Source organism: Passer domesticus, chromosome 2, assembly GCF_036417665.1.
Source record: "Passer domesticus isolate bPasDom1 chromosome 2, bPasDom1.hap1, whole genome shotgun sequence".
In the NCBI taxonomy this organism is placed as follows: Eukaryota; Metazoa; Chordata; class Aves; order Passeriformes; family Passeridae; genus Passer; species Passer domesticus.
The window spans coordinates 8,013,526-8,041,021 of record NC_087475.1 but is presented as its reverse complement, the minus strand read 5'-3'; the positions used below and the strand labels follow the sequence as shown (position 1 = coordinate 8,041,021).

The 27,496-nt window shown below is 37.2% G+C and overlaps 1 protein-coding gene across 4 annotated transcripts in view; it reads left to right on the top strand.

The window, feature by feature from the left end:
- The window catches only part of USP9X (ubiquitin specific peptidase 9 X-linked), a 96,171-nt gene that overhangs the window by 53,091 nt on the left and 15,584 nt on the right, over positions 1 to 27,496 (top strand). For 2 of the 4 annotated variants that reach the window (XM_064407313.1, XM_064407314.1), the window contains exons 16-34: positions 960 to 1,302; positions 2,721 to 2,816; positions 4,432 to 4,643; positions 6,152 to 6,392; positions 6,595 to 6,744; positions 6,832 to 6,952; positions 7,398 to 7,528; positions 7,786 to 8,064; positions 11,228 to 11,353; positions 13,364 to 13,489; positions 16,149 to 16,315; positions 19,531 to 19,639; positions 20,223 to 20,369; positions 20,492 to 20,638; positions 21,419 to 21,641; positions 23,944 to 24,164; positions 24,560 to 24,750; positions 25,173 to 25,346; positions 27,241 to 27,382. In XM_064407313.1, coding sequence (XP_064263383.1) covers positions 960 to 1,302; positions 2,721 to 2,816; positions 4,432 to 4,643; positions 6,152 to 6,392; positions 6,595 to 6,744; positions 6,832 to 6,952; positions 7,398 to 7,528; positions 7,786 to 8,064; positions 11,228 to 11,353; positions 13,364 to 13,489; positions 16,149 to 16,315; positions 19,531 to 19,639; positions 20,223 to 20,369; positions 20,492 to 20,638; positions 21,419 to 21,641; positions 23,944 to 24,164; positions 24,560 to 24,750; positions 25,173 to 25,346; positions 27,241 to 27,382 — 3,346 coding nt within the window. The remainder of the gene's footprint in view (positions 1 to 959; positions 1,303 to 2,720; positions 2,817 to 4,431; positions 4,644 to 6,151; positions 6,393 to 6,594; positions 6,745 to 6,831; positions 6,953 to 7,397; positions 7,529 to 7,785; positions 8,065 to 11,227; positions 11,354 to 13,363; positions 13,490 to 16,148; positions 16,316 to 19,530; positions 19,640 to 20,222; positions 20,370 to 20,491; positions 20,639 to 21,418; positions 21,642 to 23,943; positions 24,165 to 24,559; positions 24,751 to 25,172; positions 25,347 to 27,240; positions 27,383 to 27,496) is intronic. The other 2 variants (XM_064407315.1, XM_064407316.1) reach the window with 2 other exon arrangements.

The following is a 27,496-nucleotide window of genomic DNA, read 5'->3' as shown; positions in this document are numbered from 1 at the left end:
CTACTTGGTTTTAACCTTGTTTTAAATTAATAAAAATACTTGAACTGTCATGTTTGACTTATTTTTTCCTTGTTTTCTAAAGGAGATTTTTTTTTTTACTTTTTAAAATTTTACTGAGAATTTTAATTAACTAAACTGAAGTGTTAACTGTTTAATGAAATTATAAGTAAGTGTATAATAGCACACTTACTGTATCACTCCTGCATGTTCAAAATTGTGACTTCCTTAGATTTAATTTCATTATTTGCTAATGTACAAAAATTTATGAAGTTCAGTGGATGTCAGATGTAGAATATGTTTGTAGCAATTTCTGAAAAGCAGTGCCATAACTCAGTCCCTGCTTTCTTATACATAAAAATTTTTTAAAATAATAAAAATTAATCTAAAGAACTTTATCGTTTGTTCCTCCTGAAGCATCCTTACTGCTAGCTCTCAGAATTGAAGTTCTTAATAATTATTTCGTAATAATTTAATGTAAATTAAAAATTCACTTAAGTAAACGGAGAAATTTCCAGTTCATTGATTTCTGCTTCTGGCTCTGCTCCATGCTACTGATACCTTTTTTGCAATTTTGCTAAATCTAGTCTTAAAACTTAGTGAATCATTGCAGAATTAATTTATTCTCATAAATTCTGATTTTTAAACTAAATAGTTTACACTAGGAAATTGCATTTCTTTGTATATAAAATGTAAACAATGCTTGGTATTTTTGTGTAAGGCACTTTTTTACTGAATTGTGTTCTTTTTTTGTTTGGAATTAATTGGTCTTGATTCGTGCAAACTTACTAAGATATCATGGGGCTGATTATGAGTGGACTGTTGATGTAAATAAACTTTTCATACTTGTGATATATACATGTATAATGTGCATATCCAACCTATTCCTGTACATTTTACTGAATTGTAACTCTGGATGTGTATTAGACAGTGCTGTTAATTGTCTCTTTGTTTTGCTCAAGATTTTTGTTGAAGGATGGTCAGCTGTGGCTCTGTGCCCCTCAGGCGAAGCAAATATGGAAGTGTTTAGCAGAAAATGCGGTTTATCTTTGTGATCGCGAAGCCTGTTTTAAATGGTATTCCAAACTAATGGGGGATGAACCAGACTTAGACCCTGACATTAATAAGGACTTCTTTGAAAATAATGTGCTTCAGCTGGATCCTTCCCTATTAACAGAAAATGGAATGAAATGTTTTGAACGTTTCTTCAAAGCTGTGAACTGTCGAGAAGGAAAGCTAGTAGCAAAGAGACGAGCCTATATGATGGATGACCTGGAATTAATAGGATTAGACTACCTTTGGAGGGTGAGTTAATTGAAGGAAGCATCTGAGAGGTCAACTGCTAAGACTTTCTCAGTCTTTTTATGCTTTTAGGAATGTGTAATTTATTAGTAATGGACTGAAATCACAAAAATCTAGTTTTTCCAACTAAATACATGGCTTTTGACTCCACTGTCTTCCCAGCAAGTATGCAAGTTGGTAACTTTGCAGACTGATGTTAAAGGGAAAGTTATTTGAAACATAAGTATGTATGCACATGAAATTAAAATTTTGCCAATACTGTTGAAGAAGAAAAGATCCTTCCAGGTGAATTATCTGTAGATTTCTCTTTTTTTTTTTCACATGCACATTATAATTAAGCTTCATTTCATGCACTTCATAAGCTATTCCTTCTAGTGTGGTAAATTGGAATGATTCTAGATCAGACCAAGTGATCACTGGTCCGATTCTTCCTCTTATAACCACAAAAATTTGGCTAAATGTGGTGGTTTTCTAGGATCTATAGATTCCATATAACCACCTATTCTCTGTATATAGAACCTTCCTTTTCAGTAGAAAGGTTGAAACTTCCTGAAGCTTGCCAAATCTGTTGGTGAAAACCATCAGTATTTAAGCTGTAACCTAATTCTTTCAGAGTATTTCTCTTCTCAAGAGCTGCATTAGAGCCCGCAGTGGTGCACTGTGATATAATTATCATGGCTGTGTGTTTGTAAAATGTGTACAGCAGCAGTCTTCAGTAACTTTGGTTGTGGCTTGTTGAAGGGTGGGGTATTGTAATCCTGGTGGTAATAGTTATAACCAAAGTAGATTACGAGTTTTCTACAAATAAGTTCACATCTTGTTTGTGAACAGAGTCCCCAGAGAATGTTAGCATGTTTTAGTTTTGGGAATCAACTTACTCTGTCGGCATGACAAAACTCACAAAGCTTCAGCTCAGTACCCTGCAGGGTTTGTCTGTAAAATCTGCTGTCAGACCTGGTGACTAGTAATTAAAATTTAGATTATCAGGTTAGAAATGGAATTCATTTGCTTGTTCCCTTTCCACCCATTCAGAGCCATTTAAATACTTGAAAAATCTGTCTAGTGATGCTGATTGTTGAAGCATCTGAAGAAGTTTTCTTATTCTCTGAAACAAGAGAATATTTGGAATGTTATGTGAACATGAACATATAAACACTGCTTTTACTCTGTTTATAGAACATCATCCTTTTTTGCCAACTCTGAACTTCAAAACTAGTTAATTATTAATTTTTTTCTCATATAATCATCTTAAGTGTAAGTTTTATTGATTGTATTTTGTAACTGAGCATTTTAGTCCCTTTCACCTCATAAGATAATTAGACAATGCTAATGTGTCAAGATTCTTACGTAGTAGTTTTGGTTTGCATTTTTCCACCAGCAAGTTTTAAGAGATGCTAATGCTTTTTCTTCAATTGTGCTAGGTTGTGATTCAGGGAAATGATGACATCGCAAACCGAGCAATAGACCTTCTTAAGGAGATCTATACTAATCTTGGCCCAAGGTTACAAGTTAATCAGGTAAGAAAAAGCAACAAGAAGACTGAACAGAATAAAAATAAAAATAGTTTTTAAAAATGGTCATTAAATAATAGTCTTAAACATCAGTTTTGTGATATTTTTGTAGTTGAAAGATTTGAAAACAGGAAATAGTTTCCATGTTTTGGCGGGTGAGTCCAACCATCAAATTCTGGGCAGATGCAGAACTAAAGTTTTTTCTCATTTTTGCAGACTGAACTCTCATTAATTTTTCTTACTAAGTGCATCTGCTGTATTTGCTCTTGTTACTCAGAAAACAGTTAATGTCATAAGAGGAAAGCCTTTGTTGCACTGCAAATTGTGGCACTTACTCCTACAAATATGTCCAGGGGCTGGGTCTGTGGGTGTTGTCACAAGCTAATGTAATCTCTTGTTTCTGGTGTGCCCCTTACAAAGGGTCACTGAGTTTCTATGTAGTGGTCAAGCTGAGGTCTAACAAATCAGATATTACCTCCCTGTATTAATATTTGCTGGGAGCTGTAGTTCAGTGGACAGAGAAGAGATACTGGGTTTCTGCAAGGGAAAGGGATGGGGCTAATAATGTAATGTCCTGTCAAGGACATTAGAGGGTCCTTGACAGGCTTGAGTAGTGGACCCTTGAGAAGTTTGACAAAGCCAAGTGCAAGGTTCTGCAGCTGGATTGAGGCAATCCCCAGCAAAATACAGGCTGGGGATGAACAGATCGAGAGCAGCCCTGCAGAGAAAGACTTGGGGGTGTTGGTTGACGAGAAGCCCAACATGCACTGGCAGCCCAGAAAGCCACCTGTGTCCTGGGCTTCATCAACAGCAGCATGGGCAGCAGGTCCAGGAAGGGGGTTCTGCCCCTCTTCTTTGCTCTGGTGAGACCCCACCTGCAGTGCTGCTTCCAGCTCTGGGACCCCTGACATGGGAAGGACGTGGACCTGCTGGTGGGAGTCCAGAAGAGGCCATGAAAATAATCAAGGGCCTTCCAACCTAAACCATTCTGTAATTATGTGACTGCACAAATTTAGTGGAGGAATATTCTCCTTTAGACAATCTCCATTTGATAACTTTCCAGGTGTATTTCTTAAAACGCTGATGTTGTACTTGTCTTCAAAATCACTTTCATAATCATCAGAGCTGCCAGTCTGCCAGGTCCAGCACAGCTGCTCTAGGTGGTGAATTCACAGCCATTCAAGCTGTATTTTCCTGCAGTGGCAAATGGCTGGAGGCTTCTGTCTTGCTGTAGGTCTGGGCTTACAAAGCATGCATTGATCTGTCTGTCTGCACATGCTTAGCTCTGACACTTCCAGAAGTGCTGGATTTACATGCATACAAGAATTCTTTAATATAGTCTGAGACAAGAAGAAAGTAAAAGTCCATTTCAATGTTCTCTGTCCAAATTTTCAGTTTTTCTGTTTACATACAGTATGGTTACAGCTGCTGATGATGTGAGATTATTGAAGTGCACACTAAATTAGAGCTATCTATTGATGGGAGTTGCTGGAATAAAAAAGGTTTATTGAGTAACTTACCTGTTTTGTTTTGGGGAATTTTTTTTCTCTATTTGGTCATCCTTCTGAAAAGATGGATTCTAATATGTCTTGTAATTACACCAATTTCTTAATGTAATTAGGTAGTGATTCATGAAGACTTCATTCAGTCCTGTTTCGATCGTCTAAAAGCCTCCTATGATACATTATGTGTGTTGGATGGAGATAAAGACAGCATCAACTGTGCAAGACAAGAAGCAATAAGGATGGTGAGAGTGTTGACTGTTTTAAGGGAGTATATAAATGAATGTGACAGTGATTACCATGAAGAGAGAACTATTCTACCTATGTCAAGGTATGTGTGAAAAAGCAGTATCGTGATTTTGATTTCTGTTAAACTAAAACAAGTACTATTATCCTTGGCATTTGTACATTCTGAATGGTTTCTGTTCAGGAAATGGTTTTGCAGTGTTTCAGAATTCCCTTTTCTTTGCTAATATATGAAACTGTATTTAATTTTTTTTTGAAAGATCAGGCAAATACAAGTATATATGAAGGGGGCAGCAGGCCTAAGAATAAACTTGGTGGTTTCTTTTGTAACCAGCACAACATACCTTGAGGCTCAATTGTTTTGGATACAATTCTTTATTTCAGATAATTACTTAATAGCAATACTATTCTTTACATTAGCATTGGCAAAACTTTTTTTTCTCATAGTCTTATTGTATAAAAACATGTTATAAATATATATATATATACACCTTCCAGAATTGTTTACAGAGATCTCAGTCTTACTTTGCAAGATTAAATTTTTAATTATCTCTAAGTGAAATATTCTGTAAGCTCCTCACAAGAAAGGGAAGAAGGAACCAGTACTTTGAAGTATATTTATTTTCTGTACACCTTCACTTTTCTTATACTTGTCCTTGAGTGGAAACTTAGCTTAAATCCTTGGTGTCTCTATGGGTTTATGATGAGCTAACATATTTTTAAACACAGTGGAGATTTTTCATCCACTTACTTTAAATGACCTTTTTGTCAAAAAAAATGAAGCGATTGCTGTTTATGGTGTGTCAGTAATTTGCAGTATTGCTACAGCTTTTTTACTGCATATATTGATTGATGAGTCCTAACAAAGTTTTCTTGTTGATTGTGAGTACATTTTTTTTTATGGGCTGCTTATTTGATTAGACTAATCTTTAACAGGTCCTGTTAGCAAGGAGCCTTATGAGGAGTTTTGCCTTTTGTTACATTGGATTCGTTTGTTGGGCTTATCTGGGCACATCTTTCCTAATGAGCTCTCTGCCATTGTGGGAAGTCTGATCACTGCTAATGTGAAACCATTTCTTCCTTTTTTGACCACTTTAAACTTTTTTTTAAAAGAACGTGATTTTAAAAACTGGAATTCTAGTATAAAACTTCTAACAGCTTTTGATAGAAGGCATTAAGGCTCAGCAACCTGATGGGTTTTTCTGATCTTGGTGTATTTAAAGCTTGAGCTGCTTTGCTAAAAGAGCAAAACATCATTGCCAGTCTGATTAAGGTTTGTTTGCACATTTTGATCAGGAAGTTACAAGACAGAGAAGAGATTTAAAAATTTACAGGAGACTTCTAAAATTTCTGTCAGTGTTCCTAACCTGACTGTAAATCTGACCATATGTTTAATGCATTTGTACTGAATGTGGCTTCTTGAAAGATTCTGTATATGTTGTTGCCATAGTTGCTGGGGCTTTCACTAAATCTTACACTGGAAAATACCATGTAAAGATTTGATGTTGAAATACCTGCTGCAAAAAGTGCAGGAAGGAAAAGAATTTATTTCATGAGGGCAAAAATAACTTCTGCTTTTCTGTTTATTTTCAGAGCTTTCCGTGGTAAACATATCACACTTGTGGTTCGTTTTCCAAACCAAGGCCGGCAGGTGGAAGATTTGGATATTTGGTCTCACACAAACGACACGATCGGCCAAGTGCGCCGTTGCATCCTCAACCGCATTAAAGCCAACAGTGCACACACAAAAGTGGAGCTGTTCATTGGGGGAGAGCTGGTAGATCCTGCAGATGACAGAAAATTAATTGGGCAGCTGAATCTCAAGGATAAAACGGTAAGCGTTGCAGGCTGGGTATTTACATCAATTCAGATGTTCCTTCAGATTTGTAAATACTTGAAAAATATCCTGCATGGTGTCATTTATTTTTGTGAAATAATTCCATTCTTCCTTCTTGTATTATGCCATTAACATTATGCTTATTTGGAAAAGAATCTTAATTTTTGGAGAGTATTAAAACTATGATTGTTTTTTTCAGCTAATTACAGCTAAGCTTACACAGATAAATTCTAATATGCCCTCAAGTCCAGATAGTTCTTCTGACTCTTCAACTGGTTCTCCGGGCAACCACGGCAATCACTACAGTGATGGTCCAAATCCAGAAGTTGAAAGCTGTTTGCCTGGAGTGGTAAGTATTTTCTGAAATTAAGAGTTCAAACATGTTTTTTTCTTACGCTTTGTCTTATGCTAACAATTTTTTTTTCCTTATTTTAAGATCATGTCACTGCATCCTCGATACATCTCTTTTCTTTGGCAAGTTGCAGACTTGGGCAGTAGTCTAAATATGCCACCTCTTAGAGATGGAGCTCGTGTTCTTATGAAGCTCATGCCACCAGGTAAAACTTAACTTTTTCCTTTTTTTTAATCTTGTAATATGCTGTATAATAATTTCTCACCTGATACATAAAAGTGAAGATAGGGGAGTATTTTCTACTTTCTGGTAATTTATTGGTACTGTAATTCATTACTGTTATCCTAATTAGGACTGTAAAAGATTTCCTAAGTAGTTATTTCTTATCTGCTATATGAAGTTGCATAGTTTGGTACTGGGGTTTAGTGCCACAGTGCAGTGAATATGGGGAGCATTGTATTTTAAGGTGGTTTTGTAGCCCTGCTTTAATAGGATTACTTTTGACTGTAGTAATCATTGGAGAACACTCTGTAGTCTGATTTTGTCTGTAAGTTTTTGCAACTGTTTTCAGATTTATAATTGTAAATAGTACTGGTTTGTTGTGGAGTAGTTTTGCTGAAAAATGCTTATAAGTTGTGTTTTTATTGCAGATAACACTACGGTTGAGAAATTAAGAGCAATTTGTTTAGATCATGCAAAGCTTGGGGAAAGCAGCCTTAGTCCATCCCTTGATTCTCTGTTCTTTGGTCCTTCTGCTTCACAAGTGCTGTACCTAACAGAGGTTAGTGATGCTTTGCCTGTTCTTTAAAAATTGCCAATTCTCTCTGTGGCAGTCCTCTCTGTAACATTATGGAAGCCTAGACCAAATTATGGTTTGAAATTAACAGGTGAAAATACTAAACAATTTACTGGCATAAATGTGTATGGCCAGTGCTGTCAAAGCATTGCTTATGTAGTATTGCTACAAATTCTCATGTTCAGTCATCTATATCCAAGCTGGTGCATTTCCATTAGTTAACTCTGTATTTTCTTCTACAGGTAGTTTATGCCCTGTTAATGCCTGCCAGTGCACCTCTGGGAGAAGATGCCAGTGACTTCCAGTACAACTTCCTGAAAAGTGGTGGTTTGCCTCTTGTGCTGAGCATGCTGACCAGAAATAACTTCCTGCCAAATGCAGATATGGAAACTCGAAGGGGTGCCTACCTTAATGCTCTAAAAATAGCCAAATTATTGCTAACAGCAATTGGATATGGCCACGTTCGAGCTGTGGCAGAAGCTTGTCAGCCAGTTGTGGAAGGCACAAGTACAATTTCACCGGTAATATAAATCTTCCTTGCTTCAAATAGCATTGTGCTCTGTGTTTTATAATGTGTGCAGCAACATCTCCTTACTTCTCATTGACAATCTGTTCCTTGAGTGCATTGCACATCAAGGAATCATGGTACTTTTAGATAATGTTTTGCAATTCTAAAAAAGATATAAACTTACTAAACAAGTCCTATTTCTTGGTGACTGTAAAAAGTTAGGTGTGAGATGCACTTGCTCTGTATATGATTTTCAGTGGTTTCCATGCTTGTCAGTACAGGTAACTTCTCATTTTTAACTCTGTTCATCCTTCTGGACAAAGTGTCCATCACACAGCAGGACAAACACACCATGTGATGTGTGAGCAGCTGGCTCACAGGCTGGGCACAAAGGGTTGTAGTGAACAGTGACAGAGTGGTGACCTGTCACAGGTGGGGCTCTGCAGGGCTCCATCCTCAGCCCTGTGCTCTTCAACATCTTCATAAAGATGCAGGCCTGGATGCAGGACTGGAAGGGATACTGAGCAAATTTGCAGATAGCACAAAACTGAGAGGAGCTGTTGATGCCCTGGAGGGCAGGGAGGCCTTGCAGAGAGGTCTCAACAAATCAGAGCACTGGGCAATCACCAACCGTACAGAGTTCAGCAAGGGCTAGGGCCAGATGCTGCACCTGAGATGGGCAACCCTGCATGTATGGACACACTGGGGAATGAGATGCTGGAAAACAGTGACACAGAAAGGGACCTGGGTGTCCTGCTTGGTGGCCAGTTCAATATGAGCCAGCAGTGCCCTGGCAGCCAGGAGGGACATCCCTGTCCTGAGGGACATCAGGCACAGCAACGGCAGCCTGGCAAGGGAGGGGATTGTCCTGCTCTGCTCTGGGCTGGAGCAGCCTCCACTCGAGTGCTGGGGGCAGTTTTGAGCACCATGATAGAAGAAAGATACAAAACTCTTAGCATTCCAAAGGAGGGCCACAGGCACGGTGTGAAGGGCCGTGAGGGGAAGCTGTGTGAGGAGCACTGAGGGCACTTGGTCTGTTCAGCCTGGAGGAGACTGAGGAGACCTCACTGCAGTTACAGCTTCCTCATGAGGGGAACAGGAGGGGCAGGCACTGATCTCTGCTCTGTGGTGACAGGACCTGAGGGAATGGCCTGAAGTTGTGTCAGGGGAAGTTTAAGTTGGGTATTAGGAAAAGGTTCTTCTCCCAGAGGGTGTTTGGGCACTGAACTGGCTCCCCAGGGCAGTGGTCACAGCACCAGCCTGGCAGAGCTCAAGAAGTGTTTGTACAATGCACTCAGGCACATGCTGTGACTTCTGGAGATGGTTCTGTGCAGGGCCAGAAGTTGGACTGGATGATCCTTGTGGGGCCCTTCCAACTCAGCATATTCTGTGATAACTGTGAATTCCCCATTTCTGAGGTTCCATCTTAAATAGTTTCTTGATCTTATCAACCTGTCCTCAAGAACACACAGAAAAGCCCCACTTCAGAGCACTTAATTCCAGAATACTGACTGAGATCCATCTCTGAATTAAAGAAGTAGATTCCCCTTAAATCTCAAACATAAGTACCTGCATCTGTTAGGTTAGCTGCATCTGTTGGAAGATACATAATTAATTATTTTTCAAGTAAATCAAAACTCATAATGATTACAAAGAAATGAAGATCCCTTTTTATGTCTCATGTTAGAGTATAATAGGAATATATTAAGGCAGACATGTTTGCCACCGTGTCTTTCATCTGCTTAAGATGAGTACATTTTACTGCCCTGTTTTCTTACAACAGTTATTTAAAGGGCAGTTTGGAACACACATTGCATCACTTGAGTCTTGAAGTATTGTTTGAAACAGACTTAGGCTGACTTCTTAGGAGGTAGTAACATTTGTCTGCAGTTGCTGACTTCTAGAGTTGCAAACATCTGATTTAGTAATAACTGATTTATTAGAAAAAACACTGTTATTCTTGCTGTCACTATCATCCTCTTTGAAGGACTTTTGGTATTTTTTATTCCCCTGGGATGCAGGTGGGATTTGTTAAAACTTTTAATTTCTCTTACCTGAAGCATAAGTACCAAAGCATAATTTCTGTCTTGGCTCCATCAATATTTAAGAGAAGTAGGCAACCAAGGTTATGTGTCTATAGTTTTTCAGTTATTGGTCTGTTGCTGTCACTAGTACCTTTAAAATTGTTACTTTCTTCCTTGTTTTCATAGAAGGTTGAATTAATAATGTAAAATGCAGTGTTCTGGTACACAGAACTTATTTACCCCATATATATTGCTGTTGATCACTTCCAGTAGTATCCAATAGCTGATTGACTGTGGAAGCTCTGTCAGTCTTCTCTTTTGCTCTCTGAATCAAGTGTCTTAGTGAAGCTGACAAAACAAGGGATGTGACCAACACCAGACCTTACACAGCAGCCTCACAGTGTGTCTTTTGAGCAGCATTTGAGATGGGCTTTTTGAATGAAGTGGTACAGGAAAAAGAAGAAATTCTTCTGTTTTAATTTGTAACCACAGCACACCATCTTTTGTTTGTCTGTGAGAAGGAAACAACCATTTCAGGTTTTGTCAAAACTATGGAGCTCTGGCAGAGTAAGGAGAGAGGGATCTATGCTCAAACAAACACAAAGAAAAAGATTAAAACGTATCTTGCTGTTTCTGTTTTGAAAATAGTATAAAAAACAGGATGGATAATTTAGAACAGAATTCTTCAAAAGTAACTTAACTCAAATGTTTAAAATGTACTTCAGTATAATAAAAACTGCAGCTATATTATGTCTGAACACTCTTATCTATCCAGAGGGAGACCCAGTATTTGACCAAACCCTTTCTTTCCCACATCTACTGAAAGGGAAGGAAGCATTGTAACACAGAAAAAGATTCTGTTAACTTGAAGTAATCTGATCAATAAACAAGCCCCCTAACTTAATAAGTTTTGAGCACTGCCTTTCCTTTCAACTACTTGTACTCTGTGATCATCCACTGCAGTATAGTATCTTCAGATGTGATGGTATCTGTTTGAAAATGAGGAGGTTTATTTATGTTGGCCTTTGCACTAAGTTTTCCTTCCAAGATCTTACCTACTTCTACCAAACCTTTCCAAGTAACTTTAGATCTTCATATCTTTTTGCTTTTTTTTCCCATGTAAAAGTAAGTATGAGAAATACTTTCTTCCAGATAAACCAGGCTACGCATGACCAGGCAGTGGTGCTACAAAATGCCCTACAAAACATTCCTAATCCAACTTCAGAATGCATGCTGAGAAATGTAGCAATACGTCTTGCACAGCAAATATCTGATGAGGTTGGTGAATTCCTTTCTGTATCACCTTTTTCCTTATAGCATCTTTTCTATTTTCTTAATCCTTAAATTTGTTGCTTTGTGAGATTTTCCTTTTATAATGTTTTAGGTAATGATCATATGAAAGAGAAAAACCTCAAATCATTGCCAGTGTATCTTTACATATTGAAGATGCTTTAATGACACAAATGAAAACCTCAGTATGGCTAAACAATGTGCTTTGCAAACACAGTGGTCTTATGTGTATGGTGTGGCCAAAGCCCATTTGAATCTGGAATCAGGAGTCTTGTTAGAGAACATGTCAGTGAATTCAGCTGAGTTCAGCAGGAGCTAAAATCATGACTGCTTTACCTTCCTCTTCCACCTGCATCTGGATCCCTTGGTTTCCAGGGTGGAAGCCATAAATACTGTGTTTCTGTACTGTATAGCATATCTGCAAAACTATCTCCAAAACATTCTGAGCTATCTAGATAGAAGATATTATTGGATTCTCATCTTGGTGTTGACAAGTTCACTATCCCTTGAGAACAAAGGGCAGTGTCAAAAGGAAGCACAATGTGCTGTACTGCAAGACTGAGCCATCTGCCTTCCTTCAGTTTTGCATCCATAGGTGTAAAATCAGCCAATTCAACTCTGATTTAATCAAAATTCTTCTATAGAAAAAGTATCTTTTGAGCTGAGATGTGAGGAAAGGATTTTTAATTCTGCCTTTGTATTCCTGGAGGCCTGCTAATAAATAAATAAAGTCTTTTTCTTTCACCAAGCACATCAAAGCAAACAAAATCTCAATGTGTTTAACAGTATTGCTGTGGAAGATTTGTCTGTAATTTTCTGAAATTATGAATATTGCCATAGACCTAAATTTCATGTGTATTGTAGTTTGCCTTTGAAAGGTTTTTTTACCTTTTCGTGTTTTGATGGTCAAAGACTATTTTCAATGGATCTCACAATTAAAAAAAAATTAATCTGACATAGTTTCCATAGGCCAGGTAGAAGACTTTAGTACAGAGAGGAATCATTCACCTTTTTAAAAAATGTTGATACTTAAAGATTTTGAAACTACAATGAGATAAAAAACCCTGTTATTTTTCTTGTGGCACTGTTGCTGTAAGGTTGCTTTGCTTGTGACAAAGATAAAATACCTTTTATTTTTCTTGTAAGTATGGTTAATGTCCATATCAGTACAAGAATGCACATTGTTCAGGTTTCCTGATGCAGATACTTAACTAGCTCAGCTTCTTACAGTCCCCTTCTTTATTGTCTGAGCATTGGACAAATGACACTTGAAATCCATCTGCCTTCTGCTTTTAGAGATTACCTTTTTTGGAAAATTCTGTTTTGAATACAGACTTCAGATAAGTTTGGTAGGTTTTTTGAAAGTTGATGTGAACCCTAAATAATGGCAGTTGGAGTATGTTTTGTAATGTGTGTATATCAGTAGAAACTACTGGATGTTAACTCAGACCATGCACAAAGTACTGAAGAGTGACTCTGCATCCATTCAGTACATGAGCTGTGTTCTTATTCATGTTCAGGCCTCTGTCTGGAACATGAAGCAATCTTTTAGATAATGATCACATACTTGATAACATCAGTGTGTTCAAGCTGGCTGTCAGGTAGCACAGCATGGGGAGAAACCCTAAAAGAAGTTCAGCTTTTCATACTCCTTAAGAAGCTGGCTGCTTTCCAGATGAATGCTTGGTGGTTTCTTGGGTTGTTTTTTTTTTTTTCCTAAATAAAGAAGGTTTAGCATTGAAATTGGTAGTTTCTGCTGAGTCTTAGAACCACAGGTGCCTACATCCTACTTCAAAAAATTAAATTTTACATAAGTGAAGTATAAATACTCTTCAAGATACATCATCTGTTTTCTATTTAAGGAAAAAAAATATCTGTCTTAACATTTTAAATCTTAAATTTTCTGTGAAATACATTTGTGGGAATTTAGAATACATTGCAGTATTATTTGCAGCTGTATTTTAATGTTGCTTTAGTTAATTTCTCCTTTTTTTTCAGGCTTCAAAATACATCCCTGACATCTGTGTTATCAGGGCAGTACAGAAAATTGTTTGGGCATCAGGTTGTGGATCAGTTCAGCTGGTTTTCAGCTCGAATGAGGAAATCAGTAAAATCTATGAAAAGGTAATTCCTGAACAGCTACTTCTCTGTATTACTGTTTGTTTTTGTACAAAAAGGAATGGGTACACAGGGTTGACCTGGTCAGGTTTAGAGTGTGATGAGCTTTTAGGTGGATACAATGATGTATTTCAGAATCTAGTATATCAGTGTCATAGCACAGCTTAATTTTCTATTCCAAATTCCTTTCCTCAGTAACTGGTGAATTGTAACTTGAATCTGGTGTCAGCTGAAAAATGCACCAGTTCTGTAACATGTTTTCATCCCAGTTAGATTCTGCATCTAAATAAGGAAAAAGCATTTCCTGCAAATCTAATTTGTCTAGTCTTCAAACTTAAAAGGTCTGTTCTGCAGAAGTGATTCAAAGCATATGTGCAGTCTAGAATGAGAAAGAAGAGCAAAGTGATGTGGGAAGCATTGGGAAAAAAAGATTTAATTGCTAATTCTGTATGGCTTTTCTTCTTCTGTTCATGGTTTCACATGTGGTTTACACTAGTTTGGACTTGGGAGTTCTGTATCAGTAGATTACCACACATCTTGTGTTTAAGTAATGTTGCTTACAGTTAGAGGTGATAACAATCTGGATTTGGACAGTGATTTTAAAAAAGCATTTCCTATTTTTGTCTTGTAAAATCAGGTTTAGTACTCATCAATACTTGCCTAAGAGTCAAAGGAAAAGGAATATGTAGGGAGACTTAATTCTTGGTGTTTTTGCTGCTGTGTTTGAATGATCAATTTAAAGAAGAGTATTTACTTCAGCAGTCTGCAACACCTTTCCATTAGCTTTCATAGGGTTATAATGACATCTGCTTCTATTGCTGTGAACATGACTTCTTAATGAAATACACTGGGGGTTGGGGTTTTTTGGGTAATACTTCCAAATAAAAAACATGTTTTAGTTCATGTGACAGTTCATGAAGATAAACTCTTATATTTACACATGGGATGCTTTAAGAGCAGTAATGCACTAGAGAAAGCATACCTAAAAGAAAACAGACCTAAATGTCCTTTATTAAAATTCTTCTGGGTAGAAATTGTACAGTTAAGTTCTGTAAAAATATTTTGAAGTAATGGAAGTTTTAAAAGAGGTGAAATTCAAGCTGTATTTTATTGTTCATCTTTCACATGATTTTGTGGGGTTTTAATTTTTGGATTTTTTTTCTTTTTATTCTTATTGATACGTATATGGGTATCTGTAATAAATGGCAGCTGCATTTGGTTTCTGCTGTCCAAAAGGGAAATAGAAATTGAAGGGGAAAAAATTGGAAATTCAAAAGAGGAAGAAATTGTAGAAGTAATAAGGGGAAATAAAGTACCCTTTTTTAATATAACATTGCAAGAGGGGCAGGTATCCTAGAAATAGAGGAATATCATGGAAGGAAAGAAAGTTTAAGAGAACTGTATCTGGTTGTAGATTAGAGGAAGCAATTTTTGTGATGGCTTTATACAGATTGAATAATAATATACAGAACCCCCAGCTCTGGGTGCCCGAGTGCAGAGAAGTGCTTCACTGAGTGTAAAATGCACTTTGCCTTTCCCCTGGCTCCCGCAGCTGTGCAGAAATAACTTTTCCTGCTATCCAGGGCTTCACTGCAGAGCAGGTGCAGTTCTGGACTTGCTGAAGGCATTCTGCATTTGCTTTCTGATCTTGTGTCAGAGCTGCCACATCCTCCTGCTGCAGTGCAGTGACTGCCTTTGATTTTGGAGTTATTGTGCATAGACAAAATAGTGTTTGTTGCCAGAGTGAAGCGTATTTTGGCTGTTCACAATTAGTTCTCTCCTCTGCATTGTAATCCCTTCTTTCTGCCTAATTAATCTTATTACCTTTCCACATATAAAACAAATATTTAATGATGTAGTTAACGTGGCTGACCTGCCCTCATGATTTATAAATGATAAATTGAGACCTGCTCACATTCAGGTTCTTTGGAACTTCTTGAATGTAATTACTTCTAGATGGAGGAGAGGGTTTGCCATTATTCTCCAAGTATTTGTTTTGAAAAAATGTTCCAAAATCAACTCAATTAATTCAAGTGTTTAGATTAAGAAGTAACCTGTGCACCAATTAGCAGTAATATTATTTTCTGTGTCAAAAATCATGACAGCAGCTGTGTTTAAAACTTGAACTTAAACTCTTTTGTGTTTCTGGAAAATAACAAAGAGATTGATAAATTCTAGCAATATTAAAAAGCTTTTGGTCAAATAAGTTGTGAGTGTCAAAGCCTTGTAAAACTGGATTGATGAATTAATTATACAGCAATATAGCCTTTCTCTGTTTAAGTAGTAAAGTTTTCCAATTTTAAATGCCATTTTTTGAGTGGCAAAGAAAAACAAAACAAAAAAATCCCAAACAAAACCCCAGATGCAAACCAAGAAAAAACTTCCAGCAGTACTGACTGATTTAAATGTTGCCCACAGTTGTCCTATTTAACTTCTGTCTCCATAAGTTTATGCTTGGAATCCTCCTGTGAGAAGCACAATTCTGGAAGTTCAAGTCATCCCACATAGTGCTTTGGCTCAGATCTGAGTGCATAAAATACTTGGCACTGACAATCACTTGGTATACAAAGCTGTGGTTTGTGTTTAGTGATGTACCTTGGAGCCACTTGGGTTTCTTGGGATTGTTTTCTGTACCCACTTTGTGCACTCTTGTTTGTTTTCACAGACAAATGCAGGAAATGAACCAGACATGGAAGATGAACAAGTGTGCTGTGAAGCACTGGAGGTGATGACCCTGTGCTTTGCTTTGATTCCAACAGCACTGGATGCACTCAGTAAAGAGAAGGCGTGGCAGACATTTATTATTGATTTACTATTGCACTGTCACAGCAAGTAAGTTTTGGTCACTTCTGTTATTTTACAATTCAAAATTAGTATAAAGCCTAAATGCAGGGCAGTGGCTTCAGCCCATCTGAAGTTGTGATGTGAAGTACTGGATGTTTTCAGAAACCATCCAGGTGGAAAGTTGTTAATTTGTTATTAAACTTGGTTGCCAGTGCTTTGATCTGTCACTAAAGAGTTAATTTTAATTTTTAAAGATACTGTTGTTTCATTAATACTATAACTTTTCTTTGAGAAATGACAGAGATCCGAAATTAGTAGTGTCTTAAGTTTTTCAGTATGCTTCAAAGAGAGTCAGATTGTGGTGCTCTCAGATAAATGGGGTCTGAATTTGAGCAGAATTTGTGCTTTGGGGTTTTTGTCTTCTGGATAAACAGGTTGAAAGGTCTTATGTTTAGGAATATTTGCCTTAATGAAAGGATCAGTATCATCAGAGCATCTCTTTACCATGAAGTCTTTGCACACACTGGTGAAAGTGGAGGGTTACCAGAAATACCACAAGCTTTATTAGCTTGCAGCCTGTGGTATAGGATGTTGAATTTTCAGTTTCAGTGAAGCTGCCTGGTATCACTCATTGTATGGAAAAATAGTTCATACTGTCAGTACAAGAAGCTACCACTTCTCTCATATGCCTATAAAACTTGTGATAAACATGATAATCTCACTTAGAATGGTGCAGCTGTTCATTGTTACATGGTAAAATAGCATCAGCATGAGTGGAAACAGAAGACTACTTTGTAAATTAAGATGGTGAAGTTGAACTAAGCTGCTGAAAAGTTTTTCTTCTGAATTAATATGGAAACAAATCAGTGTTTGCAGTGCAGAGAAAGTTTAGCAAATACCAGACAGAACTCTGAATATCATTCCACAACTATTGTTCTCTAATCTCCTATGCTCAATCAGAGAACAATGTGAGCAAAAATATGCATGTGAGAAAATATTTTTGGTGCACCATAAAAGACAAAGACAGAAGATGACCAAGTTCAGATCTCACAAATATGATCTTTCTAGAAAAGATCAGATGGATTGTTTGTTTCACAGAGTCTGACTGGACTTCTGTTTCCTCAGAGCATAACCATGCTATACCTCTAAACTGAGAAACAAAATGCAAAATGTTTAATACTAAATGCTAGAGTAGTTTTTCTCCTACAAGGTAATTGATTTTGTAGCAGTGTCCTCTGAATGCAAGACTGGCTTAGTTAAGAGGAGATAGCCAAGCAGTTAGTCTTAAGTAATCCTGGAAGCCAGAAGTATTCTGCTGATCTCTGCAAAGTGTTTGGTGGCCACATATATGTGGCCTAAACACATTAAAATTCTTTGTGCTGGCACTTACACCCACTGAAGAGACTGTCTTCTGTTAACTGAGCAAGACCTGTGTCCTGGAGCTCTCAGTAGGGCAGGATTGAAGTTGCCAGCCTTAAGGAGGGAGGTGCTTGACCTCCAGCTATTCCTCCTGCTGAGTGTGAGTTCATTGTGCAGCTCATGTCCTGTGTGCCAGCTCTGTGCTGTCATCATGTGTCTAAAACAGCATGAGATGCCTGTGCTCAGCAACTGCCTCCCTTTCATGATTTCTTAAGAGGTCCTAGATGGTTACAGCTTCACAGAAATGTAATACTTGTGTTCAAACACTGCACACTCAGAAACAGAAGTGTGAGGCATGTCATATTGGTCACATTTCTCACTGCAGGAAAATATCACCTTAGTCTATTTTATTCTGCCTTCAAGTGCACAGAGCTGAGGAGTGTCTTTGTGATGTGTCCCAAGCAGTTGAAGAATTGTATCTTAAAATAACTTTCTGTGAGATGTTCTACAAAAACATTGGCTCAGCAATCAGACCCCATAAAATGTCAATTATTGTTTAAGAACAAAACAGACCAGCCCCACCCCACAGTCTGCTGCAACTCAGAGCAGAGTAGGAGAACTTGCAAAGATCAGGGAAGGGTGACAAGGGAGATCAAATCTGTGCAATGATTTCTATCTGAGGAACAGCTGAATAGCTGGGGGCACTTCATACTGGAGGAGAGATGAATGGTGGGAGGAGAATACTACAGAGACCCTTAAAATCAGAAGTAGCAAAGGGAGAACAAATGGAGAGCTGTGTTTCTTTGTATAAGACCTTCTTAAGGTCTTATTTAAGCAGTGCAAACCTCAGTTTGGAAATGGTTTGAGGGGTTCTTTCATGAACGTGTTGAGTGAGGGCTATGAAATACTGCTCTTGGTAGTTTTCTTGAACCACGGATTGTTGGAAGCTGAGAGAACATTCTGGAGAAGTTTCTCTTCATGATTCCTTCTTCTTGTGCACTTTGCTTTGTGCATGGTAGCAGAGATGGGTGCTCAGCCAGGTGCATCTTTGCTCTTGACCTCAAGGTCATCCTTATGTGGCTTTGCAGTTAAACACACATGAAAAAGCTCTGAAAGGAATAGGATTCTGTGGTGTGCTTTCCACCCTGACTCCATGGGCATGAAACAGAGACAGCCACGCCAGACACTGCAAAACTCAGTTTTTCATATGTTGAGTTACGTCTGTAAAATCCCTCATTCAGCATTCATTTGTAGTCTCTTCCCACACAAAAAGAGTTGCTCCTAACAGTTTTTGCAAGGCATACTGCTCAGACAATTAATCCTACCACTTGAAAGAAAAGGATTTGCCCTAATTGTTTTTTAACTTTTTTTTTTTTACTTAATCTTATCCATTCCTGAATTGTTCTAGTGATTAGATTAGATTCTAAGGTGAAAAATTTCCTTTAATTATAGCCTTGAGTTTTAAGGAGGATCATCATCTCTCACATCTTGCTAATGATAAATTTTGATCACTTCAGAGATACGCAGCAAACTGCTGCAGTGACACATAAAAGCAGTTTTACTGGAGTAGTTTTGGTTTGTACCTAGTTTTACCAGGTACAACTGGGGCTTGATTAGGAAAAAAAAATATTTAGGATTGCAAATTGTTGTGTTATGCAATATTTGCTGTCAGTTGCAAAGGGGTAGTGGCTAGGTGTTTCTAAGTTTCTTTTTCTTTTACATTTAAATATTTGATCTGTGGAACAGGTTTTGTACTATAATTCATGCATCTGAAATTAAACTATTCCTGTTTCCTACATTATGTTCAGTTTTAGAAAATAGCATTAAGCAGATAAACACAAATTTAATTAATGTCCTGTTTGGATTGGGAGATTGAATTTATGTTTCTATTAAATTATTTCCAGAACCGTTCGTCAGATGGCACAGGAGCAATTCTTTTTAATGGCTACCAGGTGTTGCATGGGACAGAGACCTCTCCTTTTCTTCATTACCCTGCTGTTTACTGTTCTAGGGGTAAGTTTTCAGGGATAAAGTCTCCAGTATGGGAGTGTATGTAAAAAATTATAGGACAAAATACCTGCAAGGAAAGACAAATTGCTATTAATAACATTCACTATAATGTAGATTGCTTCTGGCCTACAGACAGGCAGCCCAGATGATTTCCATTTGAGCTAGATCAGGGGAAAAGGACTTTTTTCATTTTCTGATAAGAACATGAACAGTAGGCTTTAATGTCTGCATTTGATCTTTGGGGATTGCTAACCTTTAAGTAAAAATCATTAGCAGGTTAGAGAGATACCTACAGTTAGTGCATTCTCCTACTGGTCCTGCCAGGGCTTTTCAGCTCCTGGCTCTCTTGAACATTTGATCAAAAGTTTTGATTTGGTTTTCTTTTTCCTATTCGGGTATAGAAATTGCTACTAAAATAGTTGAGAAGTCATTCATAAGCAGCTAAATACAATTTTAAACTTGTAAAAGGTTAAAAATTACCTTACAGTTGTTTTCTTTTACATTTACTGCGAGATTTAGGGGAAATATGTTGGTGTTGCACTGTAAGTAGAAGCATTGGTAAATTCTTTGCTTTTGGTTTACACAGAGCACTGCAAGAGAGAGAGCTAAGCATTCTGGAGACTACTTCACCCTCTTAAGACATCTGCTTAACTATGCTTACAACAGTAATATTAATGTACCCAATGCTGAAGTTCTTCTCAATAATGAAATTGACTGGCTTAAGAGAATCAGGGTAAGTTTCAGGATCAGTTTATTCCTGATAATTAGGTTATCTCTGCTTTCTTGTAAACTGCATGAAAGTTCTGAGCTTAATGTTTGCTGTTTGGAGTATCCTAACTTTCTCTTAAATGGCAGGATGAAGTAAAAAGAACAGGGGAAACAGGTGTTGAAGAAACGATCTTAGAGGGTCACCTTGGAGTAACAAAAGAGTTGTTAGCATTCCAGACACCTGAGAAGAAATACCATATTGGTTGTGAAAAAGGAGGTGCTAATCTCATTAAAGTAAGTTCAAGTTTTTTGACCTCTGGAGGGGATTTTTTTGTCTTTGTGAGGTTTTTGGGGGGGGGATCAATTTTTGGGGTTTTTTTATTATTTGTTTTTGCCTATAAATAAATAAAAAGAGGCTTCACATCTTGTGGGCTGTATCCTAAAAATGGTTTTGATTGGAGTTCAATGTTTTCTTTAAAAATAAATTTTAAAATTGCATGTTTCATTCATAAAGTATATTTAACTTTCTTGTTCTTACTGTATTCCAGTACTTGACAAACATCACACAAAGATAGTGAGATACAGGATAGTCCTGTACAGGACTGCTTTCCTTCATTACCTCTGTAATGGCTTTCCTGCACATGTTCTCAATTAGTGCTATTAATGCTTAGGGCAGGTTTGAACAAATGCTTTACATCTGAGCATCTCTTTAATCAGACATGTTTTCTTTGTACCTCTGATATTATAGAGCAGGAGTGTTGGTTTTTCAGCACTAATTGATAAAGAGCTTTGTTGGTAATATTTGTTTTGCAAAATAAATTTTGTACTAATCAAGAACAATATAGATTTATTTCTAACTAATAGTGGGGAACTGGGTTTGGAGGGAACCACTTTAGAATGTAGTTCTTCTGTTCTAAATTTAAAAGCTCATTATGCTATTGGTCTCAGTTTTTACTCTTGTTTTATTTTTTAAGTACCTCTGTGGTTCTCAGACATTCATTTATGTAATAACCCTTACTCTCTTATAAAATAATTGCCATGGTAACAGGTGATTTATTGTCTTTTTTTTTTCAGGAGTTGATAGATGATTTCATCTTTCCAGCATCCAATGTTTATCTACAGTACATGAGAAATGGAGAATTGCCTGCTGAGCAGGCCATACCAGTCTGTAGTTCACCTGCCACTATCAATGCTGGCTTTGAGCTCCTCGTTGCACTCGCAGTTGGATGTGTGCGAAATCTCAAGCAGATAGTAGACACGTTGACTGAAATGTATTACATAGGTACAGCAATCACTAGTATGTAATACTTTTTAATTATCTATTTTCTACTCTTTAATGTATGTATCATGTATAGGTTTTGTTTGTATTATCCACTGAACCAAATGCTGCGTTTTTTAGTTCATAGTTTGTTTGTGGCTGCTTTTAATGTTACCACATCAGTTTGCTAGTGTAGCCTTTATTTGTTTTTCTTTATGAATTAAATGTACTGACCTGCATTCCATGGTCATGTCCAAATTCCAGCCCCAGTCACAGCCTGACCCTTCCTGTCCCAATCTCAGATTCCTCCCCTTTGTCCATACCAGCTCCCAGGACCCTCATTCTGTCTGTATCTTCTACTTCTGTCTCATGATTTCAGGCTCTTGCTAACCAATCCCAGAGCCTCACCAGCTATCTTCAGCTTAGCTCTAGAGCCAGTTTCTTGGTTGCTCACCTGATTTGTCATCATTGTCCACACACAGACACAGGTCATCTGTCCTGCTTCTCTTTTTAGTTCTCAACTCATTTTCTGCTTGTCATAGTGCTTTTTCAGGCTCCTTTTTGGCCTTGATTCAGCACAGCTCTGCAGTGAAAGAACTTTCTCCCTCTCACTGGAGAAAGACTGTAGTGATTGATATCTGTTCAAAAACTTGCAAATGTTAGTGCTTCAAAAGCCAATAGTCAAGTGAAACTTGGGCTGACTTTCACAAGGATGGCAAAAGGCTTGTTTTTAGCACAGATTATTGTTGTAAAAAAAGTATTTCTTAAAAATGATCAAGCAAGAGAATATTTTCTCCAGGCCTGAAGGGACACTGAAACCATTCTGCTGTAATATTAACAGGGGAAGGGAAAAAAATCAACAACTACCAAACAAAATTCAAACACCATCAAACCAAGGAAACCCAAGCTCATATAGTGAGAAAGGCTGGGAGCGTTGGGGCTGTTCAGCCTGGAGAAGGGAAGCCTCCAGGGGTACCTTACTGTGACCTTCATTAGTTAAACATGGCTTGGAAGAAAGATGGAGAAAAAGTTTGGTATCGGGGCCTGTAGTTACAAGAGGCAATGATTTTAAGCTGAGAATAGATTTAGATTGGACACAAGGAAGAAATTCTTCACAGTGAGAATGCTGTGACACTGGAAGAGGTTGCCCAGTTGTGGATGCCTCATCCCAGCAGTGTTCCAGGCCAGGCTGGATGGGGCCCTGAGCAATCTGGACTAGTGAGAGATACCCTGATACCCTGGCCCGTGGCAGGAGGTTGGACTGGATGGTCTTTAAAGGTCCTTCCAACCCAAACCATTGTGTGATTTAACAGATGTTTGAACTCATGGAGTTGAGCAAAACCATAAGCAACTAAAAATAATATCCAAAAGTGGAAATTGTCCACTGCCTCTCAGAGTATCAGAGCTACTTGCTTGAATGGTGCTGTCAGTGAGTCACTTGAGGGTTTTCAGTCTCTTCCTGTTAACATCCATATCAGATGAATAAATTAAAAGGGCAGCTTGTGGTTTTCCCCTCTGCTCATCCTTCTTTCTTCACCCTTTTCTGTTGGGAAGTAGTGTATTTCTTACCACCTCACACTTAGGGAGATTTCATGGCATTCCCTTCCATTCAAGTGTTTGATAAGCACAGTAGAACACCACATCTCTGTGGTATGTCAGGAGAGAGAACAAATGTATGAGCTGTGCATGCTCTGGGATTCATATACCAAATCTGCTTGTAAATAAATACGCATGCTCTCTTATATCAGATTTTTTTATGTTAAAACTACAGACAGAACAACAGGTTAGCTTAGGTGATCATAAATGTTCTTGGAGAGATGGGAGGGACCTGAGAGAAAAGACTCAAGAGGAAAAAAAAATATATCAAGTTATATAGATAGCATTTGCTAAAACTGTTTCCTATCCTGGCAAGAAAAAGTGACGCTTAAGTGAAATTCTGTAATTTTTTCAAGGATTGTAAATTTTTGAGAGCATTATAATTTTTGAAAGTTTTATCAATTGGTTATATATTCTATATTCATTCACCTGAATTTTTCAGCTAAGAAACTTGCTAGTATTGAGGAAAGACTTCTGTTTCATTTATAAATAGGCTGAATTTTTGCCTGACCACCTCTTTAGTTATGCAGTAGAAGAAAATGTTGTAATAAGATTACAGATAGAACAGTCCTTCATAGAAGTTGTGTTAAGCAATTAAGTTTTCTGATGGAACATTATTTTTTATTAAATTGCATATGATAGAGACTAATAATAATTTTATGCAACTGCCCTTTGTACTGCATTGATGTCCTCTTTATTTCATAACAAAACAGTTCCCTGACCACACTGTGCTGTTTCCTCTTAGCTTGTGAAGCACTCACAGAATGGGAATATCTGCCACCTGTTGGGCCTCGGCCACCAAAGGGATTTGTGGGGCTGAAAAATGCTGGTGCCACTTGTTACATGAATTCTGTCATTCAGCAGCTGTACATGATTCCAGCCATCAGGAATGGGATTCTTGCAATAGAAGGCACAGGCAGTGATGTAGATGATGACATGTCTGGGGATGAAAAGCAGGACAACGAGGTAAATTTAATTATATAGAATTACCTAATCTTGCAATTGCAATTATTTTTTAATGAAAAGTGTATAATAAATTTCAGTTGCTAATCAATCACTTTGATTTCCACTGATAACTGTGGGGAAAATAGGATAATATTTCATACTTGAATAGGTTCACTGCCAGAGGGGCACTTCACAAGATCCAGGTGGCAGGGTTTGCAGAATTCCTCCTCAGGCATTTCTACTGGAAAGCACTGCACCTTATTTCAGCCATTACAACTTTGTTAATGCAAACAAAGACAGTATTTGGGTTTTCAGCTGAGTATGAAACACCTTAGATTGTCAAATTAAAAAAGGATAAAACTAACTACGAGACAGCTACATATGGAAGTGAATTGCACAAATTTTCTGCTTTTCAGAGCAATGTTGATCCACGAGATGATGTGTTTGGTTATCCACATCAGTATGAAGATAAACCAGCACTGAGCAAAACTGAAGATAGAAAAGAGTACAATATTGGAGTTTTGAGGCATCTCCAAGTAATTTTTGGCCATTTAGCAGCTTCCAGGCTACAGTACTATGTACCAAGAGGGTTTTGGAAACAGTTCAGGTAAGTAGAAAATTGAGTATTGATGTTGGTTCACTGGATCACTGAAGTGCAAAAAAACTAATCATAGTAGAATGGCAACGATGTAAAGTGTAAATTAGCAGAAGTTGTGCAGCTTTATCTGCCTTTTCACCTTTCTGTACAAGTCTGTTAATAAACTAAAGTTTACAGCAGGGTGGTTCTTTCGAATTTTAGCAGTTTTTGATAGTGGGACTTTGAATTAAGTATGAAGTTACACACAGGAGCTTGTTTTTACTTACCAGAAAGTGTCAGGGACAGAACAACAGGTTGTATAGTACATCAAAAACCAGTAGTTTGATTCTTCAAGGAGGAGGGGTTAGGAGCTTGAACCATATATTTTTTCAAAAAGAAATTGTTGGCAAACAAAACAAAAAATATTTGACAAAATATGCTTTCAATTTCAGGCTCTGGGGTGAACCTGTAAATCTACGTGAACAACATGATGCTTTAGAATTTTTTAATTCGTTGGTGGACAGTTTAGATGAAGCTTTAAAAGCTTTGGGCCATCCAGCAATGTTAAGTAAAGTTTTAGGAGGATCCTTTGCTGATCAGAAGATTTGTCAAGGATGCCCACATCGGTAAGTGTTGAAGATTTTAATCTTTTTATATAGGAAAACAACTCATGTTTGTGTCCTTATAAAAGTAATTAGAGTCAAGAGTGGGCTTTTTCTGTGGGTTTTTTAAGCTAATAGATTTTGCTACCTTATTTTTTCTATAGCTGAGCATTCATTTGTTTACAAGTACCTTGAAATACTTAATCATTATTGTTTTCACTTCACAGATTGTATGTGAAGTATTGTGTATTGATCATGGCAGGAAAATATTATACTTTTTCATGTTAAAAGTGAAAACAATTGTAGGGACCAAATGCAATGTAGAAAATCTTAATACCTGGCCAACAATTGTTGCTGTCTTTGGTTTTCCATAATGTGTGTTTAGAGCTGAGCCAAGTAGGAATCTTCAGTTCCAATGAGTAAAACTGTTCATACTCACCATGTAACTTGTAATTAAGGTCAGTGGTGTAGAAAGTTTATCTTTTTCTTAAGACTTCTGCTGTATTTGTAGTTAGCTTTAAATGTGAATACTGAAATTCAATTTTGTAGAAGGCATGTAAGAAACCACCCATGCCAAATCAGACTGCAAGTCTGCAGCTCACTGTTTCAGGTTATTAATGAAGGAATAGAACTTGGTATTGTAAAGTTGTAATTCCCCAGACTTTTAAATTTATCTCTATTTTTATGATGGGTGCTTAAAATTGCATGCAAAATTCAGGATGGCTTAATGATGAACTTATTTTTTTTAGCATTCGGCTTTTTCTTTATTATTGTGTTTATTTCTGTCACTATCAGTTGGCCTTCTTACTGTTCAGGTCATGTGTGAGTCTATAACAGTACATATCTCTGTACATTGCCATTGCAAATTCTCTTTATTTTGAAAGCTGACCATTTCCTTTAGCCTTCATTTAGCAATTAAAATACTGGAAAAATAATACAAATGAATTTTAGTGTGTTAATCTTTCAACTTCAATTGACCTAATGTATAAATAAGAATAATTTGTAAAGTGAACATCATAGGTTTCATAGGCTACAGTGAGTGACTAGAAATGAGTTGAAATACTGCAAGGTAAAATGGTAGCACTGATTTCACCTTTGAATGCAGTGGGTGATTAAATGGCAGATCCAGACCAGAAGCAGTGTGAGTTACCATTCATTCCTGATATTATGTATTATCCTGAAGTATTTCTGTGTTTTTTGAACTCTACTGGATTTGCATAATGTTACTTATTAACAGAAATGTAGTTTAGGGAGGAGAAAACTGATAGTAACTAAACTGTGGATTTGTGTATGGCAAATTAACAGCCTTTCTGTATTTTTTGTAAGCTATTTATTGGATGAATTAATATTTCTGTTGGTTGAAGTGTTTCTAAATATTTATTTATTCAGCCTTTGAATGCTTGATTGCATATCAGGGAAACAAGCCCTTCAGGGTTACACTGGAATAGATGTGGCTTTTTAAATTTAGTCATCACTTCTTTATCTTTAAAAACAAAAAGTTGCTTCCAGGATGTTTCAGCTGGTTGTCTCTCAAGCATTACTAGTACATTGCTAGAGATTTGTTTGTAGATTATATTTAGAACACAATGTCAAAACCAGTCTTAAACATTCAAAGAGGTTTTATGAAGATGGTGATTCAGAGTTTTTTAGATAGAAAATAAAAAGTCTTATTGTTTGTTTTTTTGCTGAATTGGCATCTGTTTTGAACTATTGTCTTTAGGTGTGATAGAGTATTTGTGTTTATCAGTCTGACTCCTGACCATAAAAATACAGTGTACAGATTCTGTAATGTAACTGTAGGAAAACTGCAGTAAAAAAGAGTTCAGTTCTTTTACTGCTTACACGCTGTAGCACATGTAAAACACAAAAAGTTGAACACATTCCTACCCTTCTCACACATTTACCTGTTCATTGCTAGGTATGAGTGTGAGGAATCCTTCACAACTCTGAATGTAGATATCAGGAATCACCAAAACCTTCTTGATTCTTTGGAGCAGTATGTCAAAGGAGATTTATTGGAAGGTGCAAATGCATATCATTGTGAAAAATGCAACAAAAAGGTAATGATTCCTTATATTTTTAATTTGTGTACAGCTGTGATGTTACAACTGTACTAAGTTCAGTCTTAGATCATGTTTGGGGAGAAAAATCATCCTTTCATTACTCAGTTTGGT